Source organism: Astyanax mexicanus, chromosome 3 (genome assembly GCF_023375975.1).
Source record: "Astyanax mexicanus isolate ESR-SI-001 chromosome 3, AstMex3_surface, whole genome shotgun sequence".
Lineage (NCBI taxonomy): Eukaryota > Metazoa > Chordata > Actinopteri > Characiformes > Acestrorhamphidae > Astyanax > Astyanax mexicanus.
In genome coordinates, this window is record NC_064410.1 from 929,703 (window position 1) to 955,303 (window position 25,601).

The 25,601-nt window shown below is 37.0% G+C and overlaps 1 protein-coding gene across 1 annotated transcript in view; it reads left to right on the forward strand.

Moving 5' to 3' along the window:
• Window positions 1-18,535, forward strand: part of nudcd1 (NudC domain containing 1) — a 30,978-nt gene extending 12,443 nt beyond the window's left edge. Inside the window, exons 6-10 of the mRNA XM_022667345.2 lie at window positions 5,921-6,128; window positions 8,559-8,703; window positions 10,186-10,311; window positions 16,556-16,715; window positions 17,298-18,535. Coding sequence (XP_022523066.2) covers window positions 5,921-6,128; window positions 8,559-8,703; window positions 10,186-10,311; window positions 16,556-16,715; window positions 17,298-17,584 — 926 coding nt within the window. The 3' untranslated portion in view covers window positions 17,585-18,535. The remainder of the gene's footprint in view (window positions 1-5,920; window positions 6,129-8,558; window positions 8,704-10,185; window positions 10,312-16,555; window positions 16,716-17,297) is intronic.
• Window positions 18,536-25,601: the final 7,066 nt, after the last annotated feature.

Genomic DNA, 25,601 nt, shown 5'->3' on the forward strand with positions numbered 1-25,601 from the left:
AAAGAAGAAGTTTGTCAGCTTCCTGTTGAATTTTTTGAGTTTGTGACGCACAGCAGCACAGGAAGTCTGAAAATAAGAATAATAAAGTTTAAAAGTTCAAGATTTTGCACTGATCATTTCCACAAATCGTTTCCACACACTCTTACGTGATTCTGTGGGAGGGTAAAGGTGAGCATGTTCTTCCTGTACATCGCATTAATCTATCCAATATAGCTAAAATAGCACTTTACATCCTTTAATCTTCCCAAAAATCATCAGAGCTCCTTATAATCCGGTGCTCCTTATGTATGAATTCTATCAGTCAGGTATTAAGGGGCAGTAAAGACACTCCACTGAAGTACAGAGTTATACAGGATGAGTTTTCAGAGTTATAAGGGTGAGTTCAGTTTCTCCACTAACTTCACTAAGGCTGGGTGCAGCAGCATTAGCGTTAGCCGCTAACCGCAGCTCTAGCTCTTTCACCGTTCGGAGGCGAAACAAGCTATGTTGCATGAACCGCTAGCTGCAGCGCTAGCCGCACTGGGAAACAAGCATACTCAGAGTTCATCAGGCTGGCGCTTTACTCACCCAAATAAGTGTTTTTTAGGAGAAAAATTTGTGTAGATGAACATCCAGTGTTTGTTTGACTTTGAAATAATTTTTTTTTCAGGAATTACAGTTTTGTTTACTTAGCTGCTTCCCCAATAAAATGGAAACATACCAACACCCTTGTTAACTTCGATGTAGGCGTCCTAACTAGTGACACTTAATGCAACTTATAATATGGGGCGCCTTATAGTCCAAAAATTACGGTAACTGGGAGGAAATCAGAAAGATGGAATTAGTTTTGACTGAATTTATGGAGAACAGATAATATGAACATTATGAAAGAGTGATAATCTAACAGCTAAAATAAGAAAAAGTTCATATTTATAAAGTTTTAAGAGTTCAGAAATCAGTATGTGATGGGATAACCCTGGTTTTTCATCCTCCTCCACCAGTCTTACACACTGCTTTTGCATAACTTTATGCTGCTTTACTCCTGGTGCAAAAATTCAAGCAGTTCAGTTTGGTGGTTTGATGGTTTGTGATCATCCATCTTCCTCTTGATTATTATATTCCAGAGGTTTTCAATTTGGTAAAATCGAAGAAACTCATAATTTTTAAGTACTCTTAAAATTAAAGATTTTTTCCAGAGCTGTATGTGTTGCAGATCACTCCATCATTCTTAAGCTTCCTTGGGACGAAAGGCAAAAATGAATAAATGTGATAAATGTGAGAAATAGTTCATGTACTACTTCTCTGAGTTTTATCTGTTTTTTTACGTCGCTAGCGCTGTTCTTTGACGCTGCTTTTTTATGTTAGAGAACTCTAGATGACTCATGTTCTACTTCTATTTGGGCTTTATAAAAAGTCTATATAGTGTATTAATCATATTTAAAAAAAAGAGTGTCCTGCATGACTTCAGCCCAACGTGGATAATGAAGCTATGTGTGCTGAACACTGGGTGCATTATGGGATGCATTAGGGGCCCTGTGTCAGAGAGGGGGCAGCCCTAGTTACAAAAGGCTGTTAATTCTGACACACTTACACTATGACACACACTAACACACACACACTAACACACACACTAACACACACACACTAACACACACACTAACACACACACACTAACACACACACACTAACACACACACACTAACACACACACTAACACACACACACTAACACACACACTAACACACACACTAACACACACACACTAACACACACACTAACACACACACACTAACACACACACTAACACACACACACTAACACACACACTAACACACACACACTAACACACACACACTAACACACACACACTAACACACACACACTAACACACACACTAACACACACACACTAACACACACACACTAACACACACACACTAACACACACACACTAACACACACACACTAACACACACACTAACACACACACTAACACACACACTAACACACACACACTAACACACACACTAACACACACACACTAACACACACACACTAACACACACACACTAACACACACACTAACACACACACTAACACACACACTAACACACACACACTAACACACACACACTAACACACACACACTAACACACACACTAACACACACACTAACACACACACTAACACACACACTAACACACACACACTAACACACACACACTAACACACACACACTAACACACACACTAACACACACACTAACACACACACTAACACACACACTAACACACACACTAACACACACACACTAACACACACACACTAACACACACACACTAACACACACACACTAACACACACACACTAACACACACACACTAACACACACACACTAACACACACACTAACACACACACACTAACACACACACACTAACACACACACACTAACACACACACACTAACACACACACACTAACACACACACACTAACACACACACTAACACACACACACTAACACACACACACTAACACACACACACTAACACACACACACTAACACACACACTAACACACACACTAACACACACACACTAACACACACACACTAACACACACACACTAACACACACACACTAACACACACACTAACACACACACACTAACACACACACACTAACACACACACACTAACACACACACTAACACACACACTAACACACACACACTAACACACACTCTAACACACACACACTAACACACACACTAACACACACACTAACACACACACTAACACACACACTAACACACACACTAACACACACACACTAACACACACACACTAACACACACACACTAACACACACACACTAACACACACACACTAACACACACACACTAACACACACACACTAACACACACACACTAACACACACACTAACACACACACACTAACACACACACACTAACACACACACACTAACACACACACACTAACACACACACACTAACACACACACACTAACACACACACACTAACACACACACACTAACACACACACACTAACACACACACACTAACACACACTAACACACACACTAACACACACTCTAACACACACTCTAACACACACTCTAACACACACACTTGCTGCAAGGCAGGATGCTCATTTACAGGGGTCCATAGAAAGAGGCAGAAAGAGCAGCTTTTGAATGGGTTTAATGTGCTTTTTTATGCTTTTTTATACTCTGGAGAGTCGCATTTTGGATTTGGACACTCACACACACGGAGTTACGGGTATTACGTCAGCTTTTTTATTTTTATTTTAATCCAGTTCTCATTATCTCATTTGGACTGTGACTGAGATCAGACCTCTGCTGACTGGATCAACAACAAAAGCAGAATAATGAAGCTCCGGCTGTTTCTGTGGGTCACATCCGCAGCTTTTGCTGTTGGAAAATTGCTCCAATTTCAGTAATAAGGTTTTGCCAGAAATTACCAAGCTGTAGGAGTGTGTGAATCCGCCCACACTGGATCTCTCTCTCAGTCTTTTACACTTTGTTTCTCTCTCTCTCTCTCTTTGTGGCCCATAGTTAAAAGAGCACCTCTTTCTTCATTGTAATCAAACTAGAGGTGTCAAAAGTACATTGTGCATTCACACATTCACATTTATTACTCTGTAGGAAGAAGTATAGATACTAGAGTTTAAAAATAAATACTTCTGTAGAAGTTTAAGAAGTTTCAACTCAAGCTTTTTACTCTTTAATAAAAGTACTGTAAAAGTACTGGATTCAAAACTACTTCTAAGCTATAAAAGTAAAAGATTTGTAACAGAAGTCAATTATCCAGAATGATCAGTCATCATACTAATAATAATAATAATGCACTCCTCCAAATATCTCCATATATCCAGGAATAAAGTAAACTAAATGATACTGGACAGATATAATCTCTCTAGTAGATATACAGGGGTTGGACAATGAAACTGAAACACCTGTCATTTTAGTGTTTGAGGTGTTAAGAGCCAATCTTCATTAATTGCACATTGCACCAGTAAGAGCAGAGTGTGAAGGTTCAATTATCAGGGTAAGAGCACAGTTCTGCTCTAAATATTACAATGCACACAACATTATGGGAGACATACCAGAGTTCAAAAGAGGACAAATTGTTGGTGCACGTCTTGCTGGAGCATCTGTGACCAAGACAGCAAGTCTTTGTGATGCATCAAGAGCCACGGTATCCAGGGTAATGTCAGCATACCACCAAGAAGGACCAACCACATCCAACAGGATTAACTGTGGACGCTGTAAGAGGAAGCTGTCTGAAAGGGATGTTCGGGTGCTAACCCACCTCAACTCTCCTGTTTCCACCAGAACTGTCCGTCACCACAATCAATTATTGTGCTCTAAAACCAGGTGCTTCAGTTTCATTCTCCAACACCTGTATAATGGGAAATGAGAACAGTGTGATTTTTTTTCTTTTGGGGGTTTGGAGCTGTGCGAGATGTACTTTTCCCGTCGTTACGATAGCAAAGACACTGACACGCCTCTTAATCAAGCTGCACGGTGCCCAGTGGATGTCTCGCCTACAGATCACTAAAATAAGGCCCATAGTTTAGTTTTTGAAGTATTGGAATATTGATCTGCCTACACTGTCTAACAACACTTATCTGTATCCAGTTTTGAATATTAATTTAAATTAAAATGATGTAAAATTATGTGAAATGATGTGAATCACTAATTTTACACTTTATTAATTGAACTTTTTTGTGGTAGAGGTCACACAAACTTGTATATAACCACAATAACCATTTTATAACTTAAAATCTAATAAATATTTCATAATTTCATCGTTTTGTTTCAGGAGGTGAGGAGACGGACGTGTGAAGGCCAGGTTGGAACAAATGAAGTGAAAAATGAGAAATGAAAAAAGGAGCGAGAGAGAAAGAGAGAGAGAGTAATGAGGGAAATTATGCAGACATGGATTCATTATGTTTTACAAAAGAATATCAATAGGGCAGCATATGGGTTAATGTGCTTTAACAAGGTGAAGGTTCAGAATGGAGTCTTTTGTCTCTCTCCATTCTGCTGCAGTTCATCATCCTCCATCACCGCTCTCCCACTGTGAGCCTGTTAACAGAGCACGGCTCACTCCTGTTACTCACAGCTGGGGGTGGATAAATATACGTTATTACTGTCAGGATTCATTATTTTACACTGCACTTTTCTGATTCTATTATTAAGTAGGCTCGGGAAAGTCACTTTACTATTTTCTTCAGTCTTCTTCTTCTTGTTCTGCGCTAAAATATAAAATGTTCTTTATTTTGTGCTGGAACTACAGCTCTGGAAAAAATGAAGAGATAACTTCAGTTTCTGAATCAGTTTCTCTCATTTTACTATTTATAGGTTTATGTTTGAGTAAAATGAACATTGTTGTTTTATTCTATAAACTACAAACAACATTTCTCCCAAAGAATGCAAAGAAAAAAAGTTCATATTCATATTAAAGTTTTAAGAGTTCAGAAATAATCAATATTTGGTGGAATAACGCTTGGTTGGTTTTTAATCACAGTTTTTTTTATGCATCTTGGCATCATGTTCTCCTCCACCAGTCTTACACACTGCTTTTGGATAATTTATGCTGCTTTACTCCTGGTGCAAAAATTCTCATCATCTCATCACATGATTTAGCAAAACACAACCATTATTAATAACCAATATAATTAAGTACATTCCTTTTGCAGGTTTTGAGCTGTGCGAGATGTACTTTTCCCGTTGTTACGATAGCAAAGACACACTGACACGCCCTAAATCAAGCTGCACGGTGCACAGTTGATGGCTTGCCTATAGATCACTAAAATATGGCCTATATTTCTTTAAATATTGGAATATTGACCTATCTAATAACAGTTTATGTGTTTCGTTGTCGTGTTTTTAGACCCGATCTACTTCTGGCAGCAAACGGAGGAGGACGTTACAGTGTGTGTTCGTTTGCCAGAGGGGACGGTAAAGGAGGACATCAGGTTTAAGCTCACGGTGGACAGCTTACGGGTCGGCATTCAGGACTACGCCCCCCTGCTGGAGGGTCAGCTCTGCGCCCCTGTGGATCCTGAGGCCAGCGTCTGGATCATTAAAGACGATAAGAGGTGAAAGAAACACCTACCTTAAAATATTTAAATAAAAATATCATAATGTGTAGTTGTGCACTGTAAAACCATTCGCTGTTTAAACTCAAATGATTTAAGTCTGTTTTACAGAAAATTGTATATTTCTAAACAAAACTCAACTATTTTGAGTTAGTTGAACTCAGATTTGTAAGCACAGATACTGTACTATTCAAACTGAGATCTTTGAGTTGAACCAACTTATAATAACTGAGTTTAGTCAGTTTTGCCTTTCTATTGGCTTCTGTCACAATCTATTTGCATACTGGGCGTGTCCAACAGTTTCTGACAGACACTCACCATCAGTGTGTAGTGATTCCCCCTGGGCTACCTTACAAATAAATCAACTTCCCCTTTAGTTGTAATAACTTGATGTTTTAATTTATTCTAACTCTAGTTTTCAATCCCCATTACTTACATTTTTTTAGCAAGCCGGTAAACTCAACTTCTCCGGTTTAACAGTATAATAAAAATAAAAAGGTTAAATCAACTTCCCGTTTAGTTGTAATAACTTGATGTTCTGAGTTATGCTAACTTAAGTTTTTATTCCCCATTACTTAACTTTTTTAAAGTTACTTTAAAAAAAAAAAAATTAAGTAAATTCAATTTATCCGGTATTACAGTGTACAGTAACATAAACTTATTACAACTAAATGGGAAGTTAATTTAACTTTTTTATTTTTGTTTTACTGTAAGACCAGATAAGTTGAGTTTACGTAACTTTTTTAAGGCAGGCGGTTTGCTCAAATATTTTAAACAATGGGGAATAAAAACTTGAGTTAGCATAAATTAAAACAAATGACAACAAGTGAAAAATTGTTGTTTTTATTCTGAATTTAAAACTGATGTACTGATCTCCTCCGTCTCCATGTTTTACACTTTTAAAACCATTGATTCCACTAGAGGCTCCTTGATGCCCCTCTCATTTGCATGTATCTGTTTGGTCTGTTTGTTTCCTGTGTGTGAGTGTGTTGTGCATGCACAAGTTTGTGTGTGCGGTAGTAATTTGCATTTGTATAAAATGTAAATATCTATAGAGAATGTGTGTGCTTTGTTTTTACTGTGTGTGCGGGAAAGCATTCATTCTTAAGTGCACTCTTTCTGAAAAGGTATGAATGAAGAAAATGAATGAAAAAGGACATCTCAATCAATAAAATACAGTTCTCTATCCGCTCTCTTTTTAAAAAAAAAAAATAATAAAAAAAAAAAACAGCTTTAATAACTGGCCCTGCTGGCGTTTCTTTGTTAAAATCAGGTAGGATTAAGATAAAGCACTTCTTTAATCGATGGGAAAAGCATTGGGAAACATGTTGCTCACTGTAAGAACATTTCTAGTGTGGGTGGGATTCCTGGAAATCAAGCAAAACCAGGCCTGGCAATTCCATGTATCTCGTTTTGTGACCCAGATAAAATAATGGTCTGACATCAGTCCATTGTTGAGGCTGATTGTTGTGAGTATTCAGTATATATTGAATGTGTATGTGTAGTTTGTGTGTCTATATATTTGTCTTAGATATGTCTCTCAGTGAAACGGTTTAAAATTTAAATCAGTTACTGATTGATATCAGACAAGATTTATTAGATGTAATATATTTAATATATACTAATATATAAATCTAATATATTATTAATGTATAATAACGTATTAGATTTAATCTAATAGATCTGAAAACGCTACTCATTTCTGAAGTGTTTATCCGTCTTCCCTTGTTTACCGGTGCCTCCCACAGACTAAAGCGTGCATATTTTCTAAACTTTCCACTCTGAGGAGGACTGAAACTCCTTCTGAAAAAAGTTCCAGCACTTTTAACACAAACACCCGGTGGAATAAAGCATATATTTCACTCTCCGGTGAGGATCTGTGATTAATTGTGGAAAACAGTAATAATAATCTCTCATTCACTGTTTCCTCTGTGACTTGTTTAGTGTGTTTATTTCTCAATTGAACACCATATATGTATTAGGGGTGTGTCGCCATACCGTATCGTACACAATAATATCGCCAACATAAGGGTGTGCCATATCATGCCTTTTCATATGCAATAATAATAATTATATATACAATACAAATTTGTTGCAGTAGTGTATTCTTAAGATATTTTTGTTTCTAATTTAGTTTTTTGTCATATTGCCAAGAGTATCGTTATCGCGAAAATACCATGAAATATCGTGATATTTTTTTAGGACCATATCGCCCACCCCTAATATGTATATATAATATAAATATATATATATATATATTTTTTTGCAGGTAAACCTAGTTTTGTAGTTTAAATTATAATTATAATCGATTTTTTTATGTCACTGTGCTGAAATCTCTCAGTCTCTCTCTCATTCAGTGATTCTGAACTTCTGAACGTTAGCTCTGTGAATGTCTGAATGATCCGTGTGTTTATATATTTGTGTGTTCAGTCTGGAGATCAGTCTGCAGAAGCGCAGTGAGGGTCCGCTGTGGTCTGAGCTGGTGCTCGGAGACAGGAGGGGAGAGTACATCATGAACGAGGAGCAGGCGGCTCAGATCCAGCAGAGACTCGCTCACCTCACCGCTGAAGAGCTGGTCTGTTTCTGGATGTTTTATTCCTTCTGTCTCACTTTACTCTCATTTTCTCGCCTTTTTTTAACCCTTGGTCACATTTCCACATTTAAAACCCTGTATTTGTACAGTAACACTTTAAACTATGCAGTAATATTAGAAGTCAGTGATTGGTCGTTTAATTTTACCTTAAAAAGTTGCTTTAGAAATTGTGTCTTATATACATTTATATGCTCTATATATATACGGTTTGCACCATATATACGTGTGCAGTCATGTGGAGAATCTACAGTACTCACTATTAGTGTAAATACGGTAATTTTACAAGCACATATGCCACTCTTTAAGGTTCTTTAATCTTTATATTCAGTGTTTTTTCATAACACAAAAAAGTGTAAAACAAACCAGGATACATTTTATATTTTAGATTCTTCAAAGGATCTCAGTTGAACTTATCCTGTGCAACAGAGGGAACTCTTCCTTTCTTCCTTTTCTAGGGTGGTCCTGATGAGTGCCAGTTTCATTATTGTAACGTTGCTCTTTTGGTGGTCTTTTTTTTTTCTCTTTTTTTTTTTTTTGAGTTGTTGAAATTCACAAATTTCTTAATTCACACATTCTTCAAAGTAGCTCAGTCAGTTTTATGAGGTAGATTCACCTGGAATTCAGGCTTTCAGTTAACAGCTGTGCTGAACTCGTCAAGAGTTAATTACTTGAATTTCTTGTCTCTTAATGTTAAAGTTTGAGAGCATCGGTTAAAGTAAAGTAGTGAAGAGGTAGAGTTACAGGTATATAACTAACTATAAATAAGAATTTCAAGAACTTTGAAAGTGTCCTCAAGTGCAGTCGCAAAAAAACGTTTAACAAAGGATTTGCACTCTGTCCACCACTCTAATAATACCTGGGAATCAAAAGGCCTTCAGTCTGTAATTATAGAGCTATATAGTGTCTTATATGCTCCACAGAGGAAGGATGGATGGATGGATGGATGGATGGATGGGTGGTTGGATGTATGGGTGGTTGGATGGATGGATGGGCGGATGGATGGATGGATGGATGGGTGGTTGGATGTATGGGTGGTTGGATGGATGGATGGGTGGATGGGTGGATGGATGGATGGATGGATGGATGGGTGGTTGGATGGATGGGTGGTTGGATGGATGGATGGGCAGTTGGATGGATGGATGGTTGGATGGATGGATGGGAGGATGGTTGGATGGATGGGTGGTTGGATGGATGGGTGGATGGATGGATGAGTGGTTGGATGGATGGATGGGTGGATGGATGGATGGGTGGTTGGATGGATGGATGGGAGGTTGGATCGATGGGTGGTTGGATGGATGGTTGGATGGATGGATGGGTGGTTGGATGGATGGATGGGTGGATGAGTGGATAGTGGGTGTAGAAAGAAGGAGATGGCCATAGTGTCAATGTTCTCAGTCTTTTGATCCAGTAATTCCTCTGTATTGCTGCTTTTAACTTTATTTTTGCCGTATTGTCTTTCTTTAGAACGCAAACCCAGAGAAAGATAAGCCTGCATGTAATGCTCAGGAGCTGGAGGATTGCGATGGCTTTCCAGAGGACAGTTCGACGTTAATGCGATTTGATGGAGCCACCCTGAAGCCTACCCATGTGGTAAGAAAACACATGAACCTCGCACGCACTGTAGTCAATAAACTGAGCTGTGCTGCTGGATCCACTAAGCACTTTTAATAAACTTCCATAAACCGTGGTTAAAGCTGCAGTACGGAAAAAACAACAGCACCTGTCTATCCGTTTTTTATCTTAATTTGAACGAGATTATACCCTAAAATATTTATATTATATTCATCACATCAGAGTTCTACGTTTTTGTTGTTTTTATCTAAAGAAAAATTCTTACTGTTCTCATAATTTCCCATTATACACAATATCTACTAGAGACAGATTATATCTTTACAGTATCATTTATTTTACTTTTTTATTTTCCTGGATATATGGAGATATTTGGAGTGCATTATTATTATAAGTATCATGACATTCAGGATTATGAGTTTTCCTTTAATTCTACATTGTTTTAGAGACTTTTGTGCTGAAACGTCCAGAAGTTGATCAATCACAGTTGAAATCACATTTTTTCCTATTCTATACACTTTTAAATGTAAAGTTTCTTATATGTATCACTGTATAATCTGATGCATTTTCCTCATAAACTAATGTGTTTATGACCAGGATTTATGACGCATAGCGTTGCATAATAGAAGAAGCAGTTCTACGTATTTGGCACCATTTGTTAAAAATGTGTAACAGAGCATTTCTAAGAGATTTATATAGATTTATATAGTTATAGACATTATACTGTTGCATTTTCATATGTCTCATTGCAAAATACAGTCAGAAAACTCTTGTTTTATGTACTGTGTAAGAGATTTGACGTTTTCACGTTAAAAAAACACAACAGCGAGTGGAAATGGAGGAGCTACTGAACACCGTGAGATCATGTGACCGAGAAACTAAAGCCTAAAAACTCACTCCTCACTCCTGTTTTGTCAATTACAGTCTTGACGCAGGAGTTTTATCACCTGAGAAAATATTCCTGTCCAGATAGGGCATTAGCTACTTTTTTAAAGGAGTAATCAGAAATCAGGTTATTTTTTTAAAATAACTATGCCATCACTGTATGTGATGACACATGCAACCTAATGGATGCCATATTTTATGCCATTTTTATGCCACTTTTAAAACTACTGTCTGTTTTTTTCTTGTTTTTTCTTTAGCAAAAATATCTCTGTTCATCTCAAGAAAAATTATAATATTTCATGTCATGAATGGTTCAGTACTTGGATGGAGGAATGCTTTTCCAGGCTTTTAACTACCGCTAACTAATGCCAGACTAATTCTTACATTGGTTCCTGGCTTGATGCGGTTTCTTGCTATTTTTGAGCAACCTTTTGAAAGAAAGAAAAAAAAGAATGTTTTTGTGGGTGCTGCTTTTCATCACTGTGGGTTTCTGTGCTTCTGCTTAATGCACCTTTTGTGTGCAGCGGGTCTTTCAGAGCACTGGTGCTCCATTTGCAGTGAAGGAAGAACCACCTCACCCTGCATCCCTCACTGTTCAAACATACTGGAGAAAATAATCACTACTGTTTTCTTCATTCACACACTTTGATGCTCAAAGAAAACCATGCTGACCTCTCTGTCTGAGTGCGCTCGCTCCAAAATGAAGCCCTTCCTCACAGCGCTGCTGGAAAGCTGCTTTCGAGGTCTCCTATAGCACAGTCAGGGTTCCCGCGGGTCCTTAAAAAGTCTTAAAATGTCTTAAATTAAAATCCGGGAAATTTAGGTCTTAAATTATCTTAAATTTACTGTAAATTTAAAGTGTAAAATTTTCAAACGGTGTCTTTAATGCCTGTGGGAAAACACAGTGGCCCATCGTAAACATCTAATCTAGGAAAAGAACTAAGGTTAGCGAAGAGCTAGCTAACATTAGCGGCAAGTTAACTAACATACTAACTTTAGCTCTGATTCATCTAATGTAACCGAGTGGAGAACTAAGGTTAAGAGAGAGCTAGCTAATATTTGCAGTGAGCTAGCTAACATACTAATTTTAGCAGGGAGCTAACATTACAGGGTAGAGAACTAAGGTTAACGGAGAGCTACCAAACATTAGCGGTGAGCTAGCCAACATAAGCGGAGACTTACACAACATTAACGGTGAGCTAGCCAACATTAGCGGAGAGCTAGCCAACATTAGCGAAGAGCTGGCTAACATTAGCGAAGAGCTAGCCAACATTAGCAGAGAGCTACCCAACATTAGCGGTGAGCTGGCCAACATTAGCGGAGAGCTACCCAGCATTAGCGGCAAGCTAGCTAACATACTTATTTTAGCGATATGTTAGCTAACCAACGTTACTTGGGAGAAAACCAGAGTTAATGGAGAGCTAGCTAACATAAGCAGCAAGTTAGCCAGCATTAGCAGCGAGCTAGCTAACATACTAACTTTAGCGGAGAGTTAGCTAACCTATGATACTGGGGAGAGAACTAAGGCTAACAGAGATCTAGCTAACATTAGCAGCGAGCTAGCAGACATACTAACTTAAATGTGCAGAAAGCTACAAAAGAGCTCTTGTAGTTTACATATGTTATACTGGCTCTATTCTGCATCGTAATGGATCAAAATTGGAAAAAAATCTATGACAGATGAGAAACATTAAGTTTTGATTTCCAGTACAGTAAATAATTTTCTTCCAAAGAAATTTTTGTGTCTTAAAAAGGTCTTTAAGGCATTAAATTAGACTTTTTTAAATGGTGCAAGAACCCTGTAAATGCTGCTTTCAGGGTCTCTAATTGCAGGTTTCTGCACAGGGGCTGAATGCAGGAATGAATCTGATTTCTGAAACATCTTCAGCTGCTCTTCCAGAGGGATCGCTCTCCTCTATCTCACACTCACCTGCTTCTCGAGTCGAGCTATGGAAAGAGTTTTGACATTTACCGCAGATCCTCTTGAATCAAGTATTAAAAGCTTCCAGGCGGCGATTCTGAGGAGGAGCTTTCATTAAGCTCTGATTGCTTATTACCTGCAGGAATGAGTCTGTGTGCCTTTCTTATTAATGAGGACCTGCTGAAGTGGTTGGTTAGAACCCTGGAGAGCAGGATCCTGAAAAATAGAAGATTCCCCTAAGACAAGACACGACACGACGGCGCAGGTAGATTCTGAACATTGTGTATACATTGCTGTATACATTCCTTATTTGGTGATTAAATATAATTAAATATAAATGTTATTTATATTCTGAATATTTGAGGGTTTGAAATCTCCCTGCTGCCAGTTTTCTCTCTGCTCCACTTATAATAATTCCAGATCAGTAACAGGATTTAACTTAAATTTCCCCAAAATTCTGCAGGTTTGAAAATAGACGTAAAAACTAGACAAACATAATAAAACAAATGGTTTGGAGGACATGAACTGCATGATTTTTATTCAGGAAATTTATAAAGAGGTTATGAATGGCTATTAATTACGTTGCAAATACTTTAAAACCCCATTAATAAGCAGGTTATAAATGTACAGCAGCAACACACAAAAAGTGGCAATTGCAACGGTGAACTAAAAAATTTGCAAAATATTTATTCCACAATCTTCCACAATTACTACTTACTTGTGTTTTACATCAATCAGCATTAGACCTGTCATATTAACTTAACAATATTTAACTTAACAATTACTATAAATTAAATGCCTGTGTTGAAATAAATGACTAAGCAAACAACAGATTACTGTTGCCTTTTCAACTGATCTGTTGTAACTGCTAATCAATGTTTTTTTAAGGCATTTTAAGGCAACCTGATTAATAATAATTAATAATCTAATTTATAAACCATTTATAAACACTTTATAAGTGTAGTCTTATTTTAAATTGGTTAAATTTAAACTTTTGCATTTTCAGTTATGCTTTTCAGCAATGTTCTTTATTAATCATTTTTATTTAATGCTTGAATAGAAATCCTCAAGATTTAGTGGTGTAAAGTCAGGCGAACACTGTTAAAGGGTTAAATGAAGAGCTTCTCTCTGCTCTCCGAATCTTTAAATACAGTGAAGCAGGTGTTTCATGCATTTTTTTCTTTTAGAAATGTGATTCATTATCAGTTCCTCTCTTGTTCTTTCTCTCTTTCTGAATTTGCCCTGAAAAGTCAGCTCCATCCGCACCTCTCAACACAAAGCCTGAGACTCTCTGCAGCTTGTACATAATTACACTGCAGGTAGAGCTCGCCCTGGTGAGCTGCCCTCGAACACTGGCTTTCTGTTCACCACTGTTTTCTGTTGTGCTATATTGCAGCAGAAGGAAAGAATAGCTGAGCTAGGGGTGGGCGATACGGCCCTAAAATAATATCACGATATTTCTTTGCGATATGACAAAACACTGAATAAAAAATATATAATAATAATAAAAGAATACATTGCTGTAACAAATTGAAAATGAGGTTTTATTTATCTTATTATTGCATACGATATAATATATGGCACACCCCTAACTGAGATATAAAAAAATAAGAGCCCATCTGTGGTTATTCTGCTGCGATTAACATTTGTGCACTCTTAAAACGATTCAAGAATTCAAGGATTCAAGGAGACTTTATTGTCATTTGCATCACATGTGGTACATGAGGTGGAAAGAAATCTCACCATCCAGTTTCACCCAAAAGAATCAATTACCGTATTTTACAGAATATAAGTGGCACCGTATTATAAGGTGCCTAAGTAAACAAAACTGTAATTCTTTAAAAAACATTTGATTTCAAAGTCACACAAGCGCTGGATGTTAATCTCCACAGATTTTTCTCCTGAAAATTGCTTATTTGCATGAGTAAAGTGTTTCCGTTTACTAACAGTAAGTTTATATTTCTAATATTGTCAACAGCATGGTTAGCAGCAGCCCTAGCCGCAGTTAGCAGCGCTTAGCGCTAGTAAATGCCCCCCGATAACGCTACATTGAGGAACCGTGAGTGTTCCAGTAACTCAAGGCGATATAACTTTACTGCTTCACTGCTCCTTAATACCTGACTGAATAGAATTCATACATAAGGAGCACCGGATTATAAGGCTTCAGTCTAAAATAATTGACATGTGCTCCGCTCTTTGCTTACGCCCACTGGTTCTCTCTTCTGCACTTGCAGAATTCTAGCGAACCCCTGGTGGTCAAACAATGCAACTGCATTAAACTGAGTAAAAACGAAATAGCTGTGTATAGAAAAGCAAAACCCAGAGACAACCAAACCTGTTAACAGTGACAACAGTGACGAGATACACACATTTCTGTGATCAGAGCCTTTTAAATTCTGCATTGACGTGCTTCCCCAGAGAACAGGATGCACGTTTATCTGCACTAAACACATACAACACAAGAAACTGTTGACAAGATAAGATAAGACAAGACATCCTCTTTACCCGCCATGCTGTCATCCAGCTGTTAACCATCAAATCTTAGTTACTGTATTAAATACACACATTAACACTCCTGTCAGCACTGCGTGTTATAATGTGGCAGGTGTAAACGGAAGTGTTGACAGCTGGAATTCACAATATCGCATGAAAACGGGTGAAAAAATCAGACGTGTGGAGATGCAGTATCACTGATCCCTGTATCACTGCATGAATGAGAGTGACGCTAAAATATGGGCTGACATCAGAAATGCCAAATCCATCCTGCCGAACTGCCAAAAATGCCATTTTTTATTTCATTTCTTTGTCTATGACGAGTCTGTTGTTGCCGTCGCTTGGATACGAGCTGACGCAGTGTATTTATGTATTTAAAAGACTCTCTGTTTTTTCATTTCCTCTTCTTCCATTGGAAAGGTGGAGTGATGGAGTGAACGGAGGACTGGAAGAAGTAAATATAATAAAATTTTAATGAGATGGCTCGCGATGTAGGAAGCCAAGCCAAGTCTAAACAGTGTGTTGCTGTTGCACGCTCTGTTTTCACTGCTAGGCAGCTCACTAAAAGTGAGAGGGTTGTTTAATGTCACAGTTTGTGGATTGTAGGAAACTGCAGTTATTTCACAAAAAAAACCCAAAAAGCACTGATAAACTATGTTTTTCATATTATGTCACCTTTAAGCTTAGTGTAGTTCAGCTTTTAGTAGTTCTTAGGTTGTAAAAAATGGCAGGTTCACACTACACGACTGTTTGACAAATTACACTTTTTTTTTTTCTTTTCATTTATCTCTTAGCTTCTATTGCTCTCAGTTCTCTTTGCTTACTTCTAATAGTTCTAATAAAACAATCATTCACTGAGGTAAAATGCATATGTCTCAGTGTGTTTTATACGCGGATTTGTTGTCAGATTTTTTACTTTGTCTTATAAAGATGCTCTAAAGGTTCCTGTTTGTCCTCCATCCTCAGGTCAACCTCGGCAGCCACCAGTATCTCTTCACTGTAGAGACAAATCCATCTGAAATGCCGGCGTTCTGTCTGAGGCACGACGTCGACGCCCTGCTGTGGCAGCCGAGACCCGAACAGCCCGACAGCCTGTGGGAACACACAGCTACCTTCAACGCTCTGGGTGAGTTCAAACCACCAAACTGAACTGCTTGAATTTTTACACCAGGAGTAAAGCAGCATAAAGTTATCCAAAAGCAGTGTGTAAGACTGGTGGAGGAGAACATGATGCCAAGATGCATGAAAACTAAAACTGTGATTAAAAACCAGGGTTATTCCACCAAATATTGATTTCTGAACTCTTAAAACTCTTTATGAATATTTGCATTATTTAAGGTCTGAAAGTTTTGCATCTTTTTTTGTTGTTATTTCAGACATTTCTTATTTTCTCATCATGCAAATAAATGTTTTTATTTGTAATTTGGGAGAAATGTTGTCTGTAGTTTATAGAATAAAACTACAATGTTCATTTTACTCAAACATAGAGCTTATATAGGGATGGAGGGAGCCTTGTTAGAGCCTTGTAAATTGGGGAGAAAATAGGATAAAAATTAGAAATAAAAAATAAATAAATAAAAATATTGCGCCTTATAATCTGGTGCACCTTACAGTGGGAGAAATACGGTAACTGGACTTGCTTTGTCTCATGATTATCATTGATTTATCACCTGTTTTACGTGTTTTATCTGTTTTATGTGATCTCCAGGTTACGTTCAGGCTTCGAAGCGGGATAAAAAGTTTGCGACCTGCGCCCCGAACTTCTCCTACGCCGCTCTGGCCGAGTGCCTGAGACGGGTCTTCGTCTACCGGCAGCCGTCTCCCGTCGACACGGTGCTCTTCAACCGCAAACAGGGCCGACAGGTCGGCCAGGTTGCCAAGCAACAGGTAGCCAATCTGGAGTCCAACCATCCTGTTCTGGGTTTCAGGGCCACTAATGAGAGACTGTTCGCTTTAACCTGCAACAACCTATTTATACTCAAGGTGAATAATTAAAGCTCCTATTCAGGAGTTCTGCAGGACACGCCTCCTCTGTACTCGTCTTTTCTAAGACTGTACTATTCAAGGACTGCAGTGGAGAGAAATTTAATACTTGAGGACTTTAAAGAATCCTCGTATGGTGTGCTCGAGAATTCTGGGATTGCTCACAGATGTCTGTAAACCATCGCTCGACTATCTTGTATATGGCTAGACTGAAGTTTCAGTTTATAGTCTATGTATTTCTGTGTGTGTGTCATCATCTGTCATTATAATATACAGTACAGGCCAAAAGTTTGGACAAACCTTCTCTTTTTCAATGCATTTATTTATTTTCATGACTATTTACATTGTAGATTCTCACTGAAGCATCAAAACTATGAATGAACACATGTGGAGTTTTATGTACTTAATAAAAACAAGGTGAAATAACTAAAAAAATAATGTTTTATATTCTAGTTTCTTCAAAATAGAAAATAGCCCCCCTTTGCTCTGATTACTGCTTTGCACACTCTTGCCATCATTCTCTCAATGAGCTTCAAGAGGTGGCCACCTGAAATTAATTAAAAGTTTTCCAACAGTCTTAAAGGAAGGAAGGAGTTCCCAGAGGTGTTTATTAGCACTTGTTGCTCCTTTGTCTTCTTCACTCTGTGCTCCAGCTCAACCCAAACCCAAAGCTCATCTGGATTGGGTTCAGGTCCGGTGACTGTGGAGGTTCAGCTCATTTTTTGTTAAGTACATAAAACTCCACATGTGTTCATTCATAGTTTTGATGCTTCAGTGAGAATCTACAATGTAAATATCAGTCATGAAAATAAATAAAGAAAACGCATTGAAAAAGGGAAGGTGTGTCCAAATGTTTTGGCCTGTACTGTATATCATTATGTAAAAAGCATTATGTCCACATTCCAACTGTTTGCTACCTTGCAGAAATTAAATAAAATCAAAAAAATAAATCAGTACAAAGCATTTATATATTAGTCTTATTTGTGTTTTCACCTGTTCTTCTTTCTGAAAAGAGTAACTAAACCCCTTGATTTTAGCTGAATCCATTCTCAGATGAAATTTGAAAAATACTAAAAAAAAACAAACAAGAGGGGTAGTTTGGGAGCTTCACTGCTGGGTGATGTATGGGTTTAGGGGCGGGGCATGAGGGAGAGCTGATTGGGCTGATTAGCAGTGTGCGCAGTGAGACGCAGATGGTAGGAGATCAGCAAAAACATCATCATCATCATCATCGTCATCATCTTCATCCTCGCCTATAACACAACTGAACCTGAGAGGCGCTGCAAAGGTGGAAACTACCATAATAAAACTTTTTTTTTTATAAAGGTTAGGGAATGTTTATCCTAATTTTAAACAGGACTGATATGTTTTGTTACTTCAAAGGAACATTGCCTCTATGTAGGAAACATAAAGATGAATAATCATTAAATAATCCATTATTTCAATACGTTTATAAAATAAGTCTTTATAAATCTTCTCAAACCAACAGAACAGAGAGTTCTCTACTGACATGTCCTCTACTGAAACATTATTAATATCCCATTAATATTAAAATAGCTCTTTCTGTTCTTTGATTCGTCACTAACCTTTGTGCACCTTTCCTGTACTCATCATTATTTGTACTCAGATGCTGAAAAACTGGTTCTTGTTTTCATTTTCTCCCGTATTGATTATTGTCACTGTGATCTCGTTTGCTCTCTCCACTAAAAGCCTTGTCAAATTTTAGTTGCTGCTGCTCGAGTGCCTTTAGAGCAATTATTCTGATCTCTATTCTCACTCAGCTGCACTCAGTTTATTACTGTCGTCACATGTGCAATTTATATGTATGTATGTATGCAGAACATTATTTATTGGAAATGTTATTGTGCATGCTTCTTGCATATACATCTCTGAAAAAAATGAAGAGAGCACTTCAGTTTCTGAATCAGTTTCTCTGATTTTGCTATTTATAGGTTTATGTTTGAGTACAATGAACATTGTTTTTTTATTCTATAAACTACAGACAACATTTCTCCCAAATTCCAAATAAAATAATTTTATAGTGTAGAGTCTTATTTTTCTTACTTTGCTCTCTTATTATAAAAACCATTTTGTTTGTTTCTACTGTGTTGTTTAACTGCTACTGGCTGCTTAATTTCCTTCGGGATCAATAAACCATCCATCCATCCAACCAATCAATCATCCATCCATCCATCCACCCATCTATCCAACCAACCTACCAATCATCCATCCATCTAACCAACCAACCAACCAACCAACCAACCAACCAATCATGCATCCAATCATCCATCCATCCATCATCCATCCAACCAACAAACCAGTCATCCATCCATTCATCCATCCATCCATTCATCCATCCATCCAATCATCCATCCATCCATCCAACCAACAAACCACTCATCCATCCATCCATCCATCCATCCATCCATCCATCCATCCTAACATCCATATCCATCTATCCATCCATCCATCCATCTAACGTGTTGAATGTGTGAAATCGTGAGCTGATCTCAAGGTAGGTCCTCCTGCACTAATAGCAGCAGTTAATCTGGATGACAGATTTTCATTTTAGCAGGACCTTGCTTTTGCTGCTCTTTGATTTAAATGCAAATGAGCGTCATTTGAGTGCAACAAAACTGCGGCGTCTAATATATTCTAATAAGGACAGTGAATATATTTACATATGGAAACGGCAGATCATTTGCATCTAAACCACAAGGCTTCTTGCCAAAGTGTCTAGACATCAAGTTTACTCAATCTGTGTAGAAGTAGTTCTCGAGGACGCAGGTTTCTTGTTTGTCATGATTGCAGCTTTGTTCGTTTGTTCGTAATGGGGTAGGCCTGTAATTTCTTCATATTTATTTATTTTTTGATGAGAAAAAAAACTGGAGAATGTGTTGAGATGTTGTCTGTTCAGGAGTATGCGAAGTCTCTTCAATCTATCACATTTAAGATGTAAGTGTGTCCATTATCTTCCTGCAGAATCCAATTTTCAGCCCGCTGTGGTGAACCAGTCAGGAAAAGATTTAATATGAGTGAAAGATTGTTCCAGGAGGAGACGAACGGGACATACGAGTCTGCGCAGGAGATAATAAACGTGTATAATAAGAGTAGTATGCAGATAGGATGGCTGCTCATCTTTGCTGAAACTCATTGTTATCAGCATTATACTGTATGTTTTTACTGGAGGATGAGAAGCCAGTGTTGTGAATTCAGTCTATTTTCATGCAAGTGAGGTGTGTTCAGGTACATTTTTGGCATATTGCTATCTCTGCAAAGTTAAACACATGTACGCTATTGACTTATTAAAAGCCTGACAACAGTCAACAGTCAGACGTTCACTGCAATCTTGGCATCACAGGCACTGTATGCTGTTGAACAAGCAGCAGTGTATAGACCAAAGTAATACAACAATCAACAATAAACAATAAAATAACATTGCTAAAACAAAGTAGAAAGAAAACAAAGAACAAAAGAAAACAAAAGAAGTTCATATTCATGAAGTTTTAAGAGAAAACAATATTTGGTGTAATAACTCTGGTTGATTTTTAATCACAGTTTTTAATTTCATGCATCTTGGCATCATGTTCTCCTCCACCAGTCTTACACACTGCTTTTGGATAACTTTATGCTGCTTTACTCCTGGTGTAAAAATTCAAGCAGTTCAGTTTGGTGGTTTGATGGTTTGTGATCATCCATCTTCCTCTTGATTATATTCCAGAGGTTTTTAATTTGATAAAATCAAAGAAACTCATAATTTTTAAGGGTCTCTTAATTTTAAAATCTCAAAGAATCATGTTTTAATGTTTATGTTTGTAGAATGTAGTATGAAAAGGAAATCTAATGTTTAGTTTATTATATGTTGAAATTGCCTTAAAATGATGTTGATTAAACTGTGAATTAATGTTTTGAGATGAGCAGTAAAGTAAATCTGGGTCAGATGTGCTGGAAGCTGAAAATAGAACCAAAAATAGATCATCAGAGAGTTTTTGACAACAGAATTGAGAAGTTCTGCAGCGTTCAGTGTTCTAAACACACTCTCATCCTTTTATCTGCGCTGTCAGACGGTGATAAACAGTGATTATATGACTGCTTAGAATCAGCTGTCAGCGCATGACAGTGAATAAAGTTCAGCCTCTATGAAGCGTACTTTTATATTAACACTTAAATTATTATTAAAATCAAAGGTGTGGAAAGTATCTATATTTATTACTCTGTAGGTAAAAGTATAGATACTATGGTTTAAAAATAAATACTTCTGTAGAAGTATCAACTCGAGGTTTTTTAGTCTTTAAGTAAAAGTACTGTAGAAGTACTGGTTGCTAAACTACTTCTAAACTATAAATGTAAAAGTAATGTAAAGGGAAAAAAATAGCCAAAAAAGCCAATAAAGCGTTTAGAAGAAAAGCTTAGGCCACGCCCACAGAGTCCTATAGTGCACTATAGATTCACTCTATCTGGATGGTGGAGAGATTTATCTGGATAGATGTTTTTACTGAACGATAAGAAGCCGGTATTGTGTCGAATTCAGCACCCCCACCAGGAAAAGCACCCCCTCCCGGCAGTGCGCACATACGTCGTCTTGGCTTTAATGTTTTTTAGAAAATAAAAATACCCAAGGTGCTGTTCTAATCTAAGCTGACTCCTAAGAAATAAGGAAAAAGAAACGCCACCTGCAGACTCTCCCGTGAGGGGGTGCTTTTCCTGGTGGGGGTGCTGAATTCGGCACCATAGTAGTGCCACGAAAAGCACCCCCTCTCAGCATTGCATAGAGTTCAGAAATCAATATTTGGTGGAATAACCCTGATTCCATGTTTTTAATCATTTAATCACAGTTTTTTTTTCATGCATCTTGGCATCATGTTCTCCTCCACCAGTCTTACACACTGCTTTTGGATAACTTTATGCTGCTTTACTCCTGGTGCAAAAATTCAAGCAGTTCAGTTTGGTGGTTTGATGGTTTGTGATCATCCATCTTCCTCTTGATTATATTCCAGAGTTATTTTTTTATTTGGTAAAATCAAAGAAACTCATCGTTTTTAAGTGCTCTCTTATTTTTTTCCAGAGCTGTATTTTAACTGGGGGACACACCCAGTTTTTAAATTGTAGATTGTGCCAGAAGCCAATTGAAGATCTCAAAGATCTCTGTTTTAAATGTATATGTGCCCACAAAGGTTTAGCTAACTCAAAATAATGAGTTGAGTAATGTTTAGAAATTTCAAAAAAAAAAAAAAAAAAATCAAATTTTATGTTAATTTATGGGTTTACAGTGTAAACTGGGCAGATGACAAGGCCTATATAAAAAAGCTTGCTGCTAATAACATAATTTTAATGCAAATATTGTTTAAAATATTAAAGATTGTAAAGCATTTTACTATTTTATGCATGACTGCCTCTGAAAACTAGTAAATTTTAGTCATTTATAGAGATGCTCATTTTATTCCAGTTTATTTTATCAAGATGAAATATAACAGATCACTCTTATGTCAGTTATATATTTATCTTTATTTATAACGTTATACGTATAACGTTTTTTCAGTAGAAGTGCCATTCGTTTCAGGACATTCAGGATGCTCAGACTGCTCGACAACAAGTTACAGAAGTGCAGAGACAATAAAACACGGTCACGATTCCAAACAGTAAGAGCACTATTCACCCAAGGACTGAATCATTTTACACATTCACAAAAAAAAAAAAAGATTAATTTATGCTTTATAAAAGCACTGTGTTACAAGCCAGCCTCCTGCAGCAGCATCGACAATAGACCAAATCACCAACGAGCACAAAAACATATATACACACACAGCCATTCAAAAGAAAGAAAATGTGCTTTTTTTAAATCAATATTACAATCACTGTATTCACACATTTTTACTGCTGTGTTTACGTCATTTTCCCTTTTTAAACCCATTTTGTGAAAACTACTGGCCAGTATTTTTCTTGAGAAAATAAAAGCCTGAACAAGAATATACACCTCTGACCCTCACAACCACATAACGTATAATACTTAAAATATAGATTTAAATATGTACATGATTACAATCAAGCATAATAATTACAGGTTATAGCAAGATTTTTAATATAGGGGACCATGTTTAAAGTTATATTAACCCTTTATAGGCATTTTATGACATTATGTACATGAACCGTCAGAAACAATATAATATTAATCATAATAATAATAATAATAATAATAATATTAATAATAATAATAATATTTATTTCAACAAGAGCACAGTGTTGTAAAGGCTGATTTGTAAATTGTTCTATAATGATACCCCAGAAAAAAAAAAAAAATCTGGCCATTGCTGGTTCGAATCCATTGCCATTGCAGTCATGCAGCTTGCCATCAGCTGCCAGAGCCCTGAGAGAGCACAATTGGCCTTACTCTCTCTCTGGGTGGGTACAGTACAGTAGATGGCGCTCTCTCTTTCCCCTCATCACTCCTCCTAGGGTGATGTGGATCAGCACAAGGCTGCATCTGTGAGCTGATGTATCAGAACCTCCTTGTGTTGTGGCATCACTACACTCTAAAAAACAGAGGTACGATATGAGTACTTTTTTGTACTCGAAGGTACACTCTTTATAATTGTACCCTCAAAGGTACAATATTGGTCTTTACGGGGTCAGATTTGTTCCCTCTGAAGTACAAAGTCATTTCTAACAGCAATAAGTACAAATTTGTACCATTTAACCAGCCAAAGGGTACATTCAGTATTCTGCATCACTGTACTAATGAACAATATATATTTAAATTGCACATTTTTTATTTGAAAGCCAGACAATTTTGTATCATCAAGTTTTTGAGCCATATTTAGTTGATGATAACGTTTATAATCTTTATGATCTTTACTGCCACAAAAACCATGGGTACAAAAAAGGACTTTCACTGAAAGGTACTTTTTTGTGCCTCAATATAAGGTACAGCCCCAGCGACAAGCTTTGTACTCTTTTAAGTACAAATCTGTACTTATATTTCTTAGAGTGTAGTGATAGGGGATATACAGAATTTTTTTTTAAAATAAATTTATATAAAAAAATAGACATATCCTCTGCTGGTCAAGAGCTAGTTAGCGAGCTAGCATAACAGCATATGATATGTTTTTTTTTTTCCTGGATGACCAGCTGTTTTTAGAGCTGGATTTTTTTATTTTTATTTTTAGGATATCAAATGGTTTATAGGCATATCGGACAAATTTAGTTTGAGGTAGGCAATGAAGAATGGCTAAGTAGCCATAACTATGGACAAGTAGCTATAGCTATGCTAAGCTAAAAGCTTGTAAACACCGTAAAACATCTATTCACCGGCTTTAAAAAAATTGGAGATGTTTTTATTTTATTGTTAAAAAGTCTAAATTCAAAACGTTCAAACATCTTCTCTTATCATTTTCCTGAAGATAAACTCGATTATGTATGAGAAACACTCTTATTATACTACTAATTTTGTAGGTTTATTATCGCTGTGGTTGAAATTTATAGTAATAAAAATGCTTTTTTTAAATGTGAGCTGGTGGATGCTGAAGGGCAACCACTCAGAACAGAACTTGTGGACCATAAAGGAATACAGGAATGCAGTTATAGTTCTAATGGATGAAGAAAAAGAAATGATCATAAAAAAAAAAAAAACAGTAAGATATTGGATATGTGCCCTTTAAAGTTTAAAGCACCCACACTATATAAAGCATTATACACATTATGTAATGGTTCTAAACAAATGAGAAGTTTGTGATGGAAATGTGAGTCCAGATCAATGTCTATTCTTAGGAAACTTTACTTTTAATAGCGTAAGTATCAGTAAACTCGCTGTAGGTCCATTGATCACGATTAGCTGGACAGAAGAATTAGCGTAGCATCAGCAGTTCTTCTGCATTCATCCTCCTCTGAGGAGAAGGAACGAAGGAATGCTCATTAATCAACATGGCAGCTCCTGAAGACACTGTTTCTGTTTAGGCTATATATATACAGTTGTGGTCAAAAGTTTACATACACTTGTAAAAAAACATAATGTTATGGCTGTCTTGAGTTTTCA